This window comes from Glossina fuscipes, unplaced genomic scaffold, assembly GCF_014805625.2.
Source record: "Glossina fuscipes isolate IAEA_lab_2018 unplaced genomic scaffold, Yale_Gfus_2 109, whole genome shotgun sequence".
In the NCBI taxonomy this organism is placed as follows: domain Eukaryota; kingdom Metazoa; phylum Arthropoda; class Insecta; order Diptera; family Glossinidae; genus Glossina; species Glossina fuscipes.
In genome coordinates this window covers 2119863-2137483 of record NW_023998452.1, presented here as the reverse complement: position 1 = coordinate 2137483, position 17621 = coordinate 2119863, and the positions used below count along the sequence as shown (strand labels likewise).

The 17621-nt window shown below is 38.6% G+C and overlaps 1 protein-coding gene across 13 annotated transcripts in view; it reads left to right on the top strand.

The window, feature by feature from the left end:
• LOC119638788 (protein unc-80 homolog) overlaps positions 1 to 17304 on the top strand; it is a 29859-nt gene extending 12555 nt beyond the window's left edge. For 2 of the 13 annotated variants that reach the window (XM_038035799.1, XM_038035800.1), the window contains exons 13-36: positions 671 to 688; positions 2634 to 2775; positions 3178 to 3622; positions 3729 to 3926; positions 4405 to 4759; positions 4839 to 4944; positions 5000 to 5617; positions 5700 to 5924; positions 6020 to 6431; positions 6509 to 6607; positions 6702 to 6713; positions 8933 to 9070; positions 9131 to 9450; positions 9671 to 9849; positions 9907 to 10269; positions 10335 to 10558; positions 10624 to 11168; positions 11256 to 11559; positions 11628 to 12358; positions 12503 to 12721; positions 12792 to 14255; positions 14310 to 14478; positions 14541 to 15226; positions 15279 to 15491. In XM_038035799.1, coding sequence (XP_037891727.1) covers positions 671 to 688; positions 2634 to 2775; positions 3178 to 3622; positions 3729 to 3926; positions 4405 to 4759; positions 4839 to 4944; positions 5000 to 5617; positions 5700 to 5924; positions 6020 to 6431; positions 6509 to 6607; positions 6702 to 6713; positions 8933 to 9070; positions 9131 to 9450; positions 9671 to 9849; positions 9907 to 10269; positions 10335 to 10558; positions 10624 to 11168; positions 11256 to 11559; positions 11628 to 12358; positions 12503 to 12721; positions 12792 to 14255; positions 14310 to 14478; positions 14541 to 15226; positions 15279 to 15491 — 8185 coding nt within the window. Of the gene's footprint in view, positions 1 to 670; positions 689 to 2633; positions 2776 to 3177; positions 3623 to 3728; positions 3927 to 4404; positions 4760 to 4838; positions 4945 to 4999; positions 5618 to 5699; positions 5925 to 6019; positions 6432 to 6508; positions 6608 to 6701; positions 6714 to 8932; positions 9071 to 9130; positions 9451 to 9670; positions 9850 to 9906; positions 10270 to 10334; positions 10559 to 10623; positions 11169 to 11255; positions 11560 to 11627; positions 12359 to 12502; positions 12722 to 12791; positions 14256 to 14309; positions 14483 to 14540; positions 15227 to 15278 lie in introns of those variants that run through there. The other 11 variants (XM_038035801.1, XM_038035803.1, XM_038035802.1 and 8 more) reach the window with 11 other exon arrangements.
• Positions 17305 to 17621: the final 317 nt, after the last annotated feature.

Below are 17621 nucleotides of genomic sequence, written 5' to 3'. Positions count from 1 at the left end.
GTAAAAGATGCGGAAAAGCAATATTTTGGACTTCTTAGAATTCTTTTTTTTTCCATTTGTTAGTACTCAGTTGGAAAGAAAAACCTTGAATGTTTCTCTTGCCAACTGAGTATTAAGAATTGGAGAGTAAAAGAATTCTAAGAAGTCCAAAATATTGCTTTTCCGCATCTTTTACTTATATCTCCACATCTTGGCGTCAAATTGATTTTAAATTATATTAGAATCCAAAACGAAATATTCGAAAATATTTTATATAAGCGCTTCTTTTGCATAAGAGAATTTTTGTAATAAGACAAAGCATAACCAGATTGGGGATGCACCTACTAGGCTGCTACGGCCGCTCTCTAACTCGTTCTCTTTCGTTACTACTTACCTGCCATTGCATCATGTTACACTTATAAGGAACAACCGCGCTCCTTCTGAGTAATGGATTGCATCAGAAGCAAAAAATAAATGACAATAAGAGAAAAAGTGGATAAAATTTAAGCGTAATACAAATTTTTTTAAATTAAATTAAATTTTGTCATATGCTATTAATAGGAAAAAAGCGCTCGCACGCACACTGTTTGCACGATCTTTACTATCTCTAGCTTCCACACATCTATTCTAACGAATCTCTTTGACATTTTTCTTACCATAATAATAAAAATGAAAAACAAAACAAAACCAGCTGTCTTCTCGATAGCGGGTGAGTTTTCTTTATTAACAAAATTCTATTTAATTTTATATATTTACTTACCACTTATCATACATAATTCTCTAACTTACATTTTATTATATCGATAAATATATACGTTGCTACCTTTACAATAATAACTTGCACACAGTGAAACCTGTTGAACAAAATTTTCTTATTCTCTTGCAAATTGATCACATTATTGCAACAGTTTTCACTGCAATCGTAGTAATAAAAGCCTGTAGAATTGATTTTCTTCTTTTTTTTTCTCTCTAAAACAAAAACTATACTCACATTAACACTTCATTTAAATCGAATTTTCTTTTTATGCCCACCGATGATCATTGTCATTCAATTCGAAACCGATTTCGATATCTTTAACCTGCTGACGTATGCAACGTCTAGAAGAGCCTAAGGTTGACCCACCTTTTATTATATCGATCTAAACCTGTCTGTCCCTCTGTCCGCGTGCTTATCATGTTCTTTTATGTTCATCTTACACGCCGCAATTTGAAAATGATTCTCATCGGATTTATTTTCCGACCACTTTCCATATAACGCCGTGTTTTCAAAAGTTGATGCATGCATAAATGTATAGTGGTGTAGGGTATTTAATACTGGGCCATGCCCCACTGAAATGTTTTTACTAGTTTTTTCCTGTCTTCTTGTTAGAAGCCCTAAGCTACAATTTAAAAATATTTCAAATTGACTTATGGATGACCACGACAAACGCTAGGTGTTTGTAAAAGTTCTCACTGGTTTCGATTTATCCCATCAACTTTTAAACGTAATTTCATTACTCATAAGAAAATTATATTCGATCCTGGACGAATCTTTTATATCCACCACCGTTATCCCAACAAAGACAAACAAAGTGAAAGAACTACATTTTCATGCTCTATAATGTGGAGAGCGCGCGGCTGATTTTTCTATTTTTGTGGCATACGCATGTAGGCGTTGTAGGCGTGTCCTTCGAGAAGTTTAGTTCATTTCCAAATTCTTTTGCAAATTTCTAGACACCATCCTAGCTTTCGCTAACGGGAGAATATTTGCCAGAGATATTACACAGTTATGCAGGCGGGCGGATAGACAGACGGACATACTTAGGTGTATTCTGAATTTGAAACTGGCCAAGAATTTATATACTTTATGGGGTTTTTGAAACTTGTTTCTGCATGTTATAAATTGAAATATTGAAAAACTTTTTGCACATTTATCTGCTACAGTTTGTGAGTAATGAGCAAAAAACCAATTTTTTATTCCTTTTAAAAACGTGCGTGTTCTTAATTTACATGGTTCTGTAGGTGTGTCCAGCGTGCAAGATTTTCCAATATTTCTGCCAAAATTGATAGCTTCAGGAGTACGCTTACAACAGACATTAGACGGACGAACAGACGGACATGCTTAAATCGATCAACAATATATATACTATATGGGGTCTTAGACAAAATGAATCATTCGAAGAATAATCGGTGATGGGTATAAAAAATGAATGTGAATCACTTAAGAGCCTTTTTAGAGCATGCAACGTTATAAGTTAAATGGCGGTTGACTGTAGAAAATTTTAGAATGTAATCTAAAAGAGTACAAGGCAAATAGTAAGGACTGCTTTTATAAGAAGACCCTGTAGCAGTAATTTCTAGTAATTTCGTTATAACGTTGGGATCTAAGGACTATGTTCATCTTGATTCCTGATCCTGATTTAATCGTTGTTCCGGTTCGAAGTTATACTCGATTAAGTTCACGTACATACATGCATACTTACAAAATTACAATATATTAAAACTCTGTAGAGCTTGATAGTTTTGATTGCTTTTTTCGTTCTGTTAATCTTACCCTTATGTATGCGCACATTATTCCAAGGTTAAAAGCCGCCGTTACGTCCAAAGTTAAAAATGTTTTTTCATTAATATTGTTTACCTTTCTTTTTTCTTTCTGATGAATTGAAATATTTAAGATTTTACAGATATGTGGAGCCTGCGAAAGCTATGAGACCATTGCAAATATGCAGCCAACGTACAACTTTCTATCCACGCAATCCTATCATAACGGTTACAGAACATACACCGACACCGTCGCCAGATTACTTGAAGCGACAGGTAATAGTAAGCAATGTATTTACGAAAGTCAAATTGACAGAAATTAGTTTCCGTTAAGGGCGTGCCTTCCAAGTTTCGTTTCCATTGAAGCGTTCATTTCCCAGTCTGTGGCAAATGTGGCGCCTGAAGCACGTCTCAAAAATTATTCAATTGTTTAACATAATACGCCATTGGGAAAACGGCACGTGATTTTCTTCTCGAGACGTGCAGTCGCTTATTGAAAGCAAAATACGAATTTTCTCTATCTTACTTAGGGCGCGATAAAGCGCTACATTCGAAAGAAAGAAAGAATTGGGAAAGTTTACACACGACAAGAAGACAACAGAAGAAAATGAAGACGGGATAACCATATTGGACGCAATAGTCTTTCAATTGTTGAACACAAATTCCTTTTTTTTAAAGGGCTCTATTGATTCGCAGTTGGACGCTTTAAGCAATGGTGGAAGTATTGGAGGTGGCGTCACTGGCAACGGCGCAAATGGAAGTACAACGGTTGTTCCGGGCAGCGGGAGTATCGGCTCACGCTTTAAGAGTCATATGCTTCGCTCTCACACAGATTCCCATATCGATTACACTGGTGTGGACGAGTCGGAAGCACCAGGATCGTCATTTTACATTACACCGGAAGGAGGCCTTGACTATGAGATTATCCTGCTGGCCGTTTATAATGTTTTTAAACGAGACCAGACCGTAGTCTCCCTAAGAGTTTTGGAAGCCGGTCTAAATATATGCGAACTTTTGCTAGAGATAGGTGTTCTTAAGCTGGGCGAACATGCACACGAAATATCTATGGGCATCATAAAAAGAGCTCTACTTCTCTTGGGTTGCCCACATGGGTGCAAGGATGGTAAGTGCTTCCCTTACTCATTTTCAGTACGTGCTTTCATTACCCATTGGAGTTGGTTGGTTTTTTGTTGGTGTTTTTTTTTCGTATTTTATTCGTTTCTTTATAGGCGTACGTGGGCCTCCTGCCGATTTCTTAAGAAATCAGTGTCAAAAGATTCTATCGCGTCTTTTACGTCATGCCGTTCAGCGTACGAAACGACACTTACAACAAATGGTACAAACAGCTCCCTTACAAGAATTGGTTGATTTCTTGCACGGCTTTTGTGCTTTCTGTGTAGACCCAAGCTCATTGCTATCGCCACTAAGTAAGTTCCCTTAAGAAATATCTCAAATTTGTTAGAGCCGTTACGATTAACAAATTATAATAAAATTCATTCGTTTTTAAGTGTCGTAGCCTAGGCACACATTATTTAAAATCATACCACTGCAATAGGTGAAAAAAATACTTTTGTTTATTTGTATGCAATAGTTTTGCAAATATTGGGACAATCACAGTTCGCTTAATATGCCTACATATTTTTTTCGTTTATTAATCCCCCTTTATAAGCATGTTCTTCTTAAAATTCGAAAATTTTTTTTTTGCATGTAATTCCGTCTGTTTTCCTCAGTTATGCCACTGTTTATGCATTCTACTTATCGTTATCCTCCATCGCTGCCCATTAATTATACAACCAATCAACTTAATGTCATTCATTTACCCTCCACCACCCTACCACACACTTTCGAATTCTGTCGTTGATTCTCTGTACAAAAACCCCCAAAAATAAAAACAATGCAAAATAGCACATAAGCGCACGAGTGGCTTTAAAAATCCTAACACCGATCTTGGCAATGGTGTATCCTCATCAGGCGGCCAGGGTGGTTATTCAACCAATTTTGGAGGCGGTCTTAGTGGTGGCCCGGAACCGCAACTTATAGAAGCCATGTTTAAACCTTTGGTCACACGCTTCGTGGACGCGGCCAAGGATTTCAAAACTATTGAGAATGCTCATCTTTATAGCGACATACGCCAATTGGTTACTTATGTTAAAGGCGCCCATGGGGGACCATTTCGTTTGGTTGCGTTAAGTGGAATATTAGCAGTTACTCCTAGACCGCACAAAAAAGGACCGATTGCCCAAACCACCAGGGTTATAAGGTAGTCGACATATGTTTGTCTATGATAAGCTCAGAAATATTTATTCAACCTTTAATTATTTCATTTTCTCCATTCATAGACACATACCTCAAGCTGAAGTTGCTCAGAGTGTTCAAAACGATGATAATCGTTCCCAAAGACGTATATTGTTAAAAAAGCGCAGTACTTCGTCAGCTTGTGCTGTAGTAAGCTCATTCACTCATATGTGTTCCGCATTAACTTGTATTTTTCTCTCTTTAGAGCTTACTTGAAACCGAGCCTGGAGACGAACATTACAAATCCAGCCAATCACCTTTGAGTAATTTTCGTAGGCGTACCACAGCAGTAAGGCCAACCCTCACACCCCGACATAGTGAAAGAGCTTTGCTGTCCGATTCAACTTCAAGCTCGGAGAGAAATTCTTTGGGGCGTCTTAGCGGTTTGGTGCGTTGGTTTAAAGGAGCGCCGAAGGAATCATCTTCTATTGATTTAGAAATTGGTTCACTTAATCCAGAAATTAGTTCGACTTTCGTTCGGCATGCTTCATTGAAAATACAGCGGGGACGTTCGAGCGATGGTATTGGGAGATCAATACAGCGCGCAAAGCGTAGGGTAGAGAGACGTTTAAACCGTTTCGGCGGCATAGTTAAAGGTAAAAAAAAATCGGGTGGCATAGAAGAGACTGCAGACTATAGTCGACGCAGTTCTTCGGATATGTGCGATGGCCCTCGAGAATCTGAAGTAGTGGTCTTGAAAGAAAGGAAACTAATTCCTCTTGAACCAGTGCGAATAGGCATGCTTCGTTTGTCCTTCTTGCTCGAAACCGTTGCCCCTGGATCATTCCCCGATCCACAATTGGTAGCTGCTGTTCTGGACTTGGTGAGTTACTCATTGACTAAAAGCAACGCTTAGCAATATTTAAAATTTTTAAAAATGTTACTATGATTTATGTTTCCCACAGCCCCAAGCCCCTTTGGTCGCCCGAGCCAGCTTTCTTTTAGAATGTGCTCATTTTGTTCATCTTTGCAACAAAGGACAATGGCCGGTATGGATGAAGCAGAACGCTAGCACATATAGGCCGTCTGGCGCTAATATAAGCGCCAATCAAATGAAACACCAAATTAGCAGTACCAGTACTAGAAGGCAGCATATATTGCAAAGAGCCGCAGGCAAAATGTTTCATCAGGTAAATGAAAGCATGGGTTAAGCATACCTTTATAGATATCTGCATAAAGAATTTTTCCTCAAACTATAAATTCTTCTGCTTTTCTCTTCGAACAGTGGGCCGAAATGTTAGGTGCCCGTCTAGAGGAAATACTTTTCGCTGAGCGTTTACAATACGAAACAATGAGTGCCGCTCTAAGCGATCCTGAAAAGCAACGTGAACTCTTGCAACAGGACGAAGAAGAAGACTTTTTAGATGAATCCTCGGTTAATCCACATGGTAACGACTGTCCCCATGCTTTGAAATTAATAGCTTGCATTCTGCTCTTTGAAATCACCACTTACTTAAGAGATGTTTATGTCCACTTGCCAAAAACATCAAAGCTTTTGCATAAGGAGAAGCCGGCACCCTGGGAGAAAGTATATCGCGAAGCAAATCGTCGCTGGTCTATGGCTTTAAGTTCAATGGGTCATTCGCAAACATCAGCCCAAAGTCTGCAATCCATTGCTGCCGGTAACGAAGCCGGAGGTAATGCAATGAATATGAAAACAATCTACGAAAGGTTTTCCGTTTATATTTTATGTTGATTTTTGTATATTGATTAGGAGGACAACCAGAACGTAAAATTTCATTTGTTTTACACGAACCAGATAATGAATCGGAAAACAGTAGTAATACTACGTTAACTAAAGAAGGTGAAGAAGGTGTGTATCTAAAATATGGCTTAATAGGCTTCAAAATTTCTTTTGACGCACACTTTCCTCTTTTTTTCCTATCATTGTTATTATTACTTCAAAGAAAGGCTAAAAGGTAAACGAATCACATATACGAGCTATCAATGCGCTCTCTTTCATACATATATAACTTAGATAAATGCCTATAATACAATGTAAACGTATATCTAAGCTTCGAAAAAATTGCTCTCACGCATATAACAAAGATATTGATTTTTACGCTTAACACTCCTGAGAGTATCGGCTTAACAAAATTTCAAACTAAAGAAACGATCAGAAAAATGTGATGTTAAAATACTACTGCATGGCAATTTAAGCATATGGGTTAAATAAAACCAATTCCAGTGCAAGTGTTACTTATATAATATGAACACAGCTTTGTATGGTTTCTTTGTTACTTATGTTTAGCGCTGTTGCGACTGCATTGGCTGAGGTAGAAAGTTAAAATTTATTACAGATAATTTTCATATTCCTTGGACGTAATCATCTCACATCCACCTTTCATGTGGTACTGAATCCGAAATCAATGTTACTATAGACGGCACGAAAATAGGAGCACACACTTGGATAGCGTAATACACTGCCCATGACGAACATAATTAAAAAAAGCTCCCATAACTTTCCATAACCAAATGTCCTTCGCCACTGTCAATTTAAGCAAATTATAGGAAAAGTCATTTTCACTGTTACAGGTTTGCCTTCTAATTTTGTAAGAAAAAAACAAGAACGAACGACCATTACATACCCTATACCATCCGCCTAGTACAATTAGTCGCTAGCCTTAATAGTAACACATCAAAATTACACATTATTTTCATACTTTTCATGGAAGCGCGCATATTGGAAGGTGGCCAAAACATCATATGAAATGATCCGAATTTACCGAACTTAATTTATTTCCCAAAAATTTTATTATTTTTGTTTTTCCTTCACAGAGAACTAGAAATTACACTTTCGCTGCATATAAGGACTTGCTTTTCTTGATAATCCTTTTAAAAATATACCTTTGCGACCCAAATTCCGTACTGTTCGTTTTTATTGGTTAAGTTGCTACTATGGACAACTTTTCATCATAAAATATTAAAAATGAAGCTTCTTTCTGAAGGGCTACTACTATTCTTAAGAGATTTTCTACGAATTGGGCTCCAAGAAGTAGACGGATGTGGTTTAAATTTGGTTCATGTAACTTTTTTGTCAAACTACTATCGTGAACAAATTCACGTCATAAAATGTTAACAGTTAGGCATTTTTGACAGACACCGGTTTACATTTCCTGAGAATCCTTATTGATGGTAATATCCAAAAAGTAGACCTATGTAGTGCAAATTCGATAAGGTTGATTTCTATGTCAATTTATTATTATAAACTAATTTTCACCATGAAATATTAAAAATGACATCTTTTGACTATGCAAAGATTCAGTTTTCGTAGGAAGCGTTATGTGAGCGGAGGTTCAAGAAATTTTCCCAGCTGAACCAAATTTTTTACATCAGTTTAGAATGTCGAAATACTATTACAAATCAAACCTTGTGAAAAAATTTTGAAAATCTCGACACAATTTTACATAGACAGGCATAAGACGGACAAACAAATAGACAGACAGGCTTAGATCGATTAAGAATCAATCTCGGTATAATAAAAAGTAAGGCTGGTTTCCTCTCGCCATTCTAGGTGCTACAATCATCCGCACAAACTTAATATATTCCGCACCACAACTGATTTAGGTTATAACAACCAATAAATTAAATCAAGATTAGAGATATTTTGAGTTTGTAGTGTGGATATATGTGTCTAAGAAGGAGTATATAGGAGAGAACATAAACTATATGGACCTATTGAAAAAGAGCTGAAGAATTTTAACACGGCCACAATAACAGACCCACGATATTGTTTCAAAAAGCGGAATTACAGAGTTACTGATTTATTCCATATAATAATAGAACGACAATCGTTACCTATACAAACTTTAAAATTACAAAAATTCGTTATTGCATGGGCTTGTAAGTGAATCGAATCGGTAGCACTATAATACTAAAATATTAAGATTTATTTATTATTAAATTCTAGTGAATGTTTGTGTCAAATTTCAACTTGATATCTCACTACTCTCAAAGTGAGAATCTATCAGAAATTCTCTCCAAACATTCTCTTAAAAACCAATAAAAATCGAGTATATGTAGTAGTAATGATAATAATATTTCTGCACAAATTGACTCTGCATCACTTCCTATCATAAAGCCCTGGATCTTTATATTGGAAACCCTTTGATTTACACAACATTTTACATCGTTCTAGCTCGTCGACCAACCGCTTCGGCTGTAAGACCCTTCTTACTGCGCCGCGGTACAGCTACCACTACAGGTGGTTCATTTAAAAGACGATCTTTAAAACTACGACGTAATACCAAAGACAGTAAAGATATGGAAGCTGATTGTAAGTATTTAACTTTCTATAACGCTCCCTAAACATATTGTCGTTTGTTTATTACTCTAGTTAAGCGAGTGGATTCCATACAATCGAGACGAAAAGTTTCTTCCCTTTCAGATCGTAGTGATACTTCGGAGCAAGGTGTTGCTAGCGGAGGAGAAGATGAGCATGGCTCGCCTGGTATACTGAGCGATGATCAACAGCCTGAATCTCCGACCGATTCAAACGAAACAGACGATACGGCGAAGAATATGCCTTGGCTAAAAGCAATTATCGGTCTCATTACTAGTTACAATTATTACTGCGGTCATAAGGGCTTTTGTCATCCGTATTGTCACAAACGTCACATGAGAGCCTGTACACGCTTGATAAAAGCAACACGTAAGGTATGTCACACCAAGGAAAGAAGAAAAAGAAACGCTAAGATTCAACAAAACTTAGGTGAAATTATTTTACAGCCAAATTTGAAGCTTTCCTCTCATATTCCTTTCGCCTTCTTACACTTTAGAAGCGTGAAGAAAATGACCATAAATATTGTAGAGACGTGTGTATTCGTTTCAGTTCTCCATAATAGTATTTTGTTTCGCTCTTCTAATTGCAATACAGATTTACGGGGAAGATTTTGGTTTCACATTTGACTCGGATCATCCTACTCTGGAACCGAACACCGTCTTTTCAACCAAAAATCAGCAGACTCGGATGCGATCGGGACGAAAAGTGTCGGAGCAAAGTTCCACACAGACGTCACCTTCAAAACGAAAAGACAGTCTCACTCGTAAAGACCGGTTCGTGTAGTATTTGTATGTTTACAGTATGACATTTTAGTTTTGTGGATTTCACAGTATTAGCGATGACGCCGATATGGAGATAGCTGACAAGTTCGCCAAAGCTTTTCGCAAAGAAATAGACAAAAAAGATCAAGAGGAGATGCCCATATTGAAGTTCATACGATTTCATGTTCGCTCATTATTCCATTTTCCATTTGCTACTATGTTAAAAGGAGCCGTGATACTGACGGAAGAAATGATTATTGAAGCTATGCCGGCAGCTTGGGAACTACTCTTGGAAACTAATCAAGACGCAGCCACAACAAGTGCAGCCGTCTTCCTAATGGGTTCCGTTAAAGCTCAGAATTTCGCCTTTGATATAATGCAAAGAGCTCTGAAAAATAAAGATCCAGACATAAGAATAGGAGCCATACAAAGGTGGTATACAATGTATAGAATGCTTATTTTTTCCCTCATGTACTTACGTTCAAGTATTGTTTTAGATATTTGGTTTTATGGAAAAATCGTTTTCACTTTTGGCCCCGTTTAGAAGGAAACGCCCATGATGTTACTTTCAAGGTACCTCCAGGTGGCATCGAATTTACTTTACCCTCTCCTAAAATTGGTATAGAATCACTGCCTGTAGTAGACCCGCCGTGGATGCCTGAAAAACAAATTAAAGACATGGATGTGACACTCAATCAAGATCGTCATGTTGGGTACAAAGGTAATCAATTACATCTTCACAATGTTGTTAAGATAGTCGTTGAAGAAATTCGTATTGAACTTTAGTCACGGCCACGAAAAGTCGAAAGATGCAACAAACCGAAGCCATACGTAACGCCCTGCGTCAGCAACGAGACAAGCAACGCGCCGAACGTCATAGTTTTTTTATTACGACTATTCCGGTAAATCAACAAGCATCTCATGAACCGGGTATGGAACATGAAGATCACGAAGCTGAAGAAGAAATCGATGGCGGGCGTGCATCATCGCATTTGCATTACGCTCATTCACTGTTTCCTTCTGTTTTGTGCTCGTCAGTGATGCAAATTGTAGGCTGTCTAGACGATGCTGCTATTGGATCCGATGGTAACGCAGTGTATGAAGTAGCATACCAGGTTATTTGGGTTTGTTTGGTTGAAGAATCAGCCTTGTTCCTGCGTTACGTATTTGAGCGGCTAACACGTGACCGTCAAGATCAAATGTTTAAATTATTACGCCACCTAATACGATTCGTCCCTCGATTACCGCAACAAGCCGCCTTCGCTTTATATAATTCAATCATTGGCTATATTATGTTTTATGTGCGTTCTTCAAACGAGCTAAAACAAGAGGTGAGTGAATATCATTCGTTTTCGAATTTTCGAACGGATGTAGTGCAGATATAGTTACGTAACTTCAGTTTTCGGTTCTGTTTGCAGCTAGTTGGTTCAGCTCTCTCTGTGTTATGGATGGTAGTGCACAGTGTTCACGGTATTATGTTTAAGGATTTAAAACAAATCTTGCGCAAAGAACAGTGCGATGCTTCCATATTATTAACAGCTAATGTGCCAGCGGCTAAAAAAATAGTTGTCCACGGGCCATTTGATGATGACTGTAACATACCTTCGCAATTCCCCGTACAAGAAGATACGTTATTTTTGCAATTACTAAAAGAATCTCTGGACTATTATTCGGTCGAAGAGAAGAATATCAATAACTATTGCTTGATAGATTACAAAAGTAGTAAGTAAAAGCTAAGTGATGAAACTGATGAAAGTTTTATTTTTCAATATATTTCGTAATCATTTTAGATAAAATTTTAAATCCCAATTGGTACATTAGAGATTTATACTTCTTTAAACGTTCACAATATCCAGAAGTGCGTCTGATATTGATGAAACCAGAGGAGTCATTTCTGGCTTTACAAAAACAAGAGTTAACAAAGAAATTTGTAGAAATCGGCAAAGTGCACTTAACTTGGGCCATTCTGAAAAACGTCGACATGGTGGTACAACGAGTTGTTTTCTTGCATGAGGAGCTAATGAAATTGCCATCTTTCCCGCGGAAAGCGTTGGAAGTAGATTTAGATTTGCATCAAGGTGGCGAATACGGAAAAGTTCTACTAGGCTTAGATGTTTTGCATAAGTTCATGTGGGTGCGATTAATAGCCCGCATGTTCGAGGCGATGGCAGGCAATTTTGCCTATTCAGCTGATATACAACTATTCCTAAATGTATTGTCTGGTGCAGCCTTCTTGCATGCCGAAGATTCTTGCATAATGCGTTATGTCATGGCCACGTACATTAACGCTGCTTTCAATTTTAAAAATATATTCTCCACCAATGGTTATTTTATGATTATGCCAACATTATTACAAATTTACTCTTTATATCAGACCAATAAGCTAATCACTACCACGATCGAGTACGCGGTGAAACAGTTCTATTTATTGAATCGCAAGCCATTCATCTTGCAAATGTTTGGTTCAGTGTCTGCAATTCTGGACACCGACGAAGAAGGTACATATGGGGAGGCTCACAAGGTAAAATTGTTTAGTCATTCATTTTCTTACCCGGAAAAAAAGCAAACTCATATCAATTAATTGATCCTCTTGATAGAACAATAAACATTTAATTACTTAACGTTATGATCCTTTAAGCTTTTTGATCTTTGATGCTCCATTCAGGTACAATCCAGCTGCCTTTTTAATTTACTCCTTAGCCTGGAAGACCCATCACCTGACCCCTTAAATATCGCGGAATTAGTAAAGGAACCGAAGCCATTGAAGGCTATTGATTTTTGTTATCACGACGAAGATGGTGATGTTACAGTACTTGATTGCATAACACTTTGTGTGATGGTAGTTTCTTACTCGGCCGAAAGCAACAGAGGCTATCAGATGCTGGTATTCCTTTTCTAATGCTCCCGTGTTCTGAGAAGTTCTACATAATGTTTTTCCTTTAAATCCTCTCCAGATTATTTTAGAAGCTATTTTACCATGTTACTTGCAACAAATTCAATCACCAAGCTATATACCTTTGCAAGGTAAATCGGAAAGGGACATCATTTTACAACTTGCCGTTGCCGTTCGAACTATGGTTCATAATTGCGAAGGCCTAGCAAAAAGTTATAATGGCCCCTATCGCAACAGCCCAGAACATAAAGGTTCTTCGCAGCGAAACTGTAGCAGAGGTCCCCCGTGTTCACCAGGTCTGGACTTTGAAGACGAATCCCATTCAAAGTACGCCGCCGACCCACGCGCCAAAAATGTCATGGATTCGGGAGAAGATTCCGAAATGATACGCACAGAATATCGAAGACCCAGAGATGTTCTGTTGTCTGTAGTAGGCGACTTTTTAAGCAAGTCCACCACTCGATTGCTAGAGCTTGCCAAAAAGTTACCAAACGACACGAAACTAACCGAGGTATTAGACGCCAAATGCCACATACGCTTAGCAGAAATTGCCCACTCTTTACTTAAGGTATCGCCCTATGATCCTGAATCCATGGCTTGTCGTGGTCTACAACGTTACATGCAAGCGATTTTACCCAGGGCAGAATGGTCAAATGATGCTTTGCGAAACGCTTTGGTTACCATACTAAGACGGATAGACAAAGTCTTCCTGAAAATTTCTAAGAAACCTTCCATTCGTCGCAATACTGATTGGGAAGCGGCTGCTGGCCTCTTGAAAGGAATACACGAAACTATAGTAAAGCACCCGTACATCTTGCATTGGCAGCAAATGAAAACCTTGATAAGTACAGTGCAGAACCTTATTGTGAATGAACCCGGGTCGTCTGCACCCGAGGGTGTATCAAGCGCAGGTGCAGCTCTTATGTCTCAGAATCCGCCAGCCTTCTTTTGTTCGACGGTAGTGCGTTTGGTTGCCCTCCAGGTGGTTAGCCCAGTAGATTGTTTTTCCCTTGTGCAAATATGTGGTGGCAGTGCAGAATTTGCAACGCAAGAGAAGGCCGAAGGATATCTAATGCATTTGATTATGCCGCTGTGCTTGAAAGTGTGCTCGGGTCGGGGTGTCTCAGAAGTAGGGGAATTAAAAATGAGCGATGTTACATATTTACTTAACGCCGTATTAAATGCCATGAGCCCTCCTGCGGGTAGAACTGGACAAGCCGTAGCCCAAATTAATCGCGTAGGCGGTGATTTGCGCGCAGGCTCCTTAACTTTCACAGGTAGCAGGGATGCCAAAAGACCAGCACGAATAGCTGGATCCCTGTATCAAGCTGCCTTTTTGGCCTTACGGATTGTTTGCATTTGTTTTGAAAATCGCTTATCAGCGGAGTGGCCTCGCATTGTTAGAGTAATGCGCGATTTGGGCCGTAGAAACGAAGCCGCTCCGGATTTATGGAGTTTCTTAGAGTTTGTAGTCACCCACAGGACTCCGCTTTATATTGTGTTGCTACCGTTTATACTACATAAGGTAAACTATAAAAGCAAAGTTTTCTGTCTATTGCCAAGGATTTCTCTTTCCCAGATATCGCAGCCGCCAATTGGCGACCATGAACGTCATATGCAGTTTATAATACGAGAGCGGTTAAGAGGCACACCTCCGCAAGGCGGTATAAAATCCAAAGGTGCTTTGCTTTTGGAGCTAGCTAGAGAGTTGCGCGATTTAAGAGAGGAACTAGAAGAAAAACGTTATGGTAGGTAATTTCAATGCCATTTAAGCCTGAACAACTGTATATAGATAGCATTCTCTATGAAGATCGCGAAAGTTCCGATCAAAAAAAAGCAGACACTGCGCCTGTTTCTACAACCACAGAGGGTCATAATAAATCTCAACAGAGACCATCTCTTATTTCAATTTTTACTGGCACTACAACTGGGCAAGCTACACATTCACATGTATCAGTGCCTGTTGACTCACGTAGCGGCTCTGGTGGAATGTACACTCCGAGCGATACACTTTCTCAACAAACTCTACATCCACCTAGAGAATCATTATCAAGTAGTTCCACAGGAAGAGACGCACACACGACTACCAGTGAAAGTCAGAGTGGCGAGCAAACTGCTGCCTCTGCGCCCACACTTATTGGCCACAATGTTACAGGTGGCACCTCTGGATCTACGTGTATAGCTTCGAGTCAAGGCACCAGTGCGGCAACCATAGCCACGGCGCAACCTGCCGGCCAAATAGCGCAACTATCGCATTCGCAGAGTTTACAACAAGCGCCATTTAAAGCTCAACCTCCTAAGCTGCGATTCGTTTCCTCTGTAGAGTTTCGACATTCTTCGGGCGAAACATCCACAACACCTCTTTCACCTGAGAGCCCTGCCGAAGACAGTTCTGGTGATCATACACGTTCACGTTTACAAAGATCCAAGGCTGCTAGTCGCAAAACGTTTCGTATGAAACGTAACCGTCTAACCCCTATGGAAACTCCTAACATTGTAGGTCTCTGAAAAAGCAATTAACGGTCTGTTTGAAACGATCATTTTTTAGGTAGCATCGCAGGAAGAGCATCCGAAAACCATTGGCGAAATTTCTTGGGATTCTGTTTCCCAAACATCATCAACATCGGGTTATCGTGACACGAATAGCTTACAAACTGGTTTATTGTCTCCTGACGGTTCTTTAGGTGGTATGGGACGTTCACCGTCGCAGCATTCTTTATTAATGGTTTACGAAGGTCAAGACGAGGATACACTCATTTAACAATTACAGTATGATTCTTAAATGTTACCATAATTATTTCCTATTCAATTGCGGAAAGCAGGCCAGGATATTTTTGAAACATAACCATTTCACGATTTTAAATGTTTATACCCACCGCCTAAAAGTTAGAACTGATTCTGTTCCTTTCGAAGAATCGAGAAACTCGAAATATAAATTAAAAAGATCGTAGTTTGGTGCACATCCCCCAGCAAAATTATCAAATATTTGATGTTGTATCGGTTAAGAATGTCGTAGAAAGCCGAAGCAAATATACTTTTTTTTTCCATTGATTGCGAATTTGGGAAGGACAGTTTGGGTGAATTGCAGCAAAAAACCAGAAAATCAGGCTCTGGTAGTTCTTAAGCGATAAATATGTACCGATAGTTAGTTACTGTCGATCCTTCTGCATTTAAAAAGTAGATACTTGACTGAGTCTGCAGTATTGCATCCATCACAGATATTTTTTTTTTTTTTTTTGGTATGTTGAACAGAGATGGATTAACCCAATCCATCACAGATATCAAATAGAATTTCCTCGATCATTTTTAAGTAGAGGTTATCATATGTGTGATTGGTCATAAGTGTGTTGAGTGTTTTACTTTCCCATGTTGTAAATTTGTCATCCGACAGAGGCTGAAAGGTCAGGAAAAGTTGGATATTATAAAAAAAGACGACCATTTTTTTCCTGAGCGATTTCATGATACTCATCCTTCCATTCTTGAATAATGTTTTTCCGAATTAGACAGAGAGCATCACTGGAAAGATACTTGATGAAAAGGATTGTACCATCAAACTGAGTCTCGCAGTGAGCTTGTAACCAGATCAAATGACATTCTTCAAACAATGGATCATTTAAAATATCGCTCATTTTGAAAACATACATACTATACAGATATTTGTTTTTGATTAACATCAACAACGATTTGTTATCCGGGAAGATAATGAATTTTTTTATGGTCTTGGATTTAGCAAAAGCCACAACCTGTCGGTTAGCAAGAAGCTTAATAAAAGTGTAAGATAGTCCCAGATTTCTAAGTAGAAGTTTAATTTTTGCAAACATACAGCTCGAAGACATAAGTGACGCAAATCCCTTTTAGAATTAGAATTTAGAATAGATTTGAGGATATTTACATCGCTTTTACATTTGAAATGAGTCCAGACGGGGATGGTGTTGACTTTGTTGAAAATATCATTAAATTTCTGTTACAACCTTGTGTAACTGCTAGAGACTTAGAAGTGAATGTTGAAAAGTCTGTATTTTTTGATTATGTAATCTGAAAAATTACATAAAGTGGAGTAGGCATATTCTATTTTCGATCGGACTAAGGGACTTGTGCACTTTTAAAGCTTTCTGTGGGGAAAGTGTACTTTGCCATGAGTTTGCCAACATTTCTTCAAAACTGACAGTTCTCAGATTTGCATTAACAATCCTGCCAAGGAATTTGAAAGTTGACGCTTGATTAACCCTAGTACCATTAATGGAGTTATTAATAACTTTCTTAGATTTGTTCCGGTTGAAAACCTTGTTAAGTCAGCGCAAGCTTCACAGAGAAGACTGGCCTTGTTAGCAAGGCTGCAAACTGCCTCGTCGAGAAAAAATCCTGCCGACACAAGTAAAAAATCGTCCACGTATTGAAATATATGGGTTCTGTTATCCTGCAGCCGATGCAGACTAGGAGTGTATAGGTTGAAAAGAATGAGGCTCAGCTGCCACGTGGCAGATCTCCAAGGACTTCAACCGGATCCGAGCCCATAACTAGACCGTGAGATGAGACGAAGTTTAAGATCTAGAGTCTAAGGTATTGTGGAATTGCAAAATCTCTAAAGAACTTTCTAAGTTTCCACAGATCGACACTTTCAAAGGCTTTGTAGATATCTGCAGCGAGCATTACGGCTTTGTTCCCAGCCACTTTTCCACTGGAAATAGTGAAGGCAAGCTCTTTTAAATACATATTTGTAAAGCCAGTTTTAATACTGTTGGTAGGGATGAAATTTTTGTTCTTGGGGTGGTCTCGTCGAAATCGTCTATTGACTGACTTTCAATTTCGGACTTCGCATTTTTCATTGTCATTTTCTTTCATGGATGTATTGCGAATAATATCAAATCTCTCGGTGAAATTCCTTTGCACG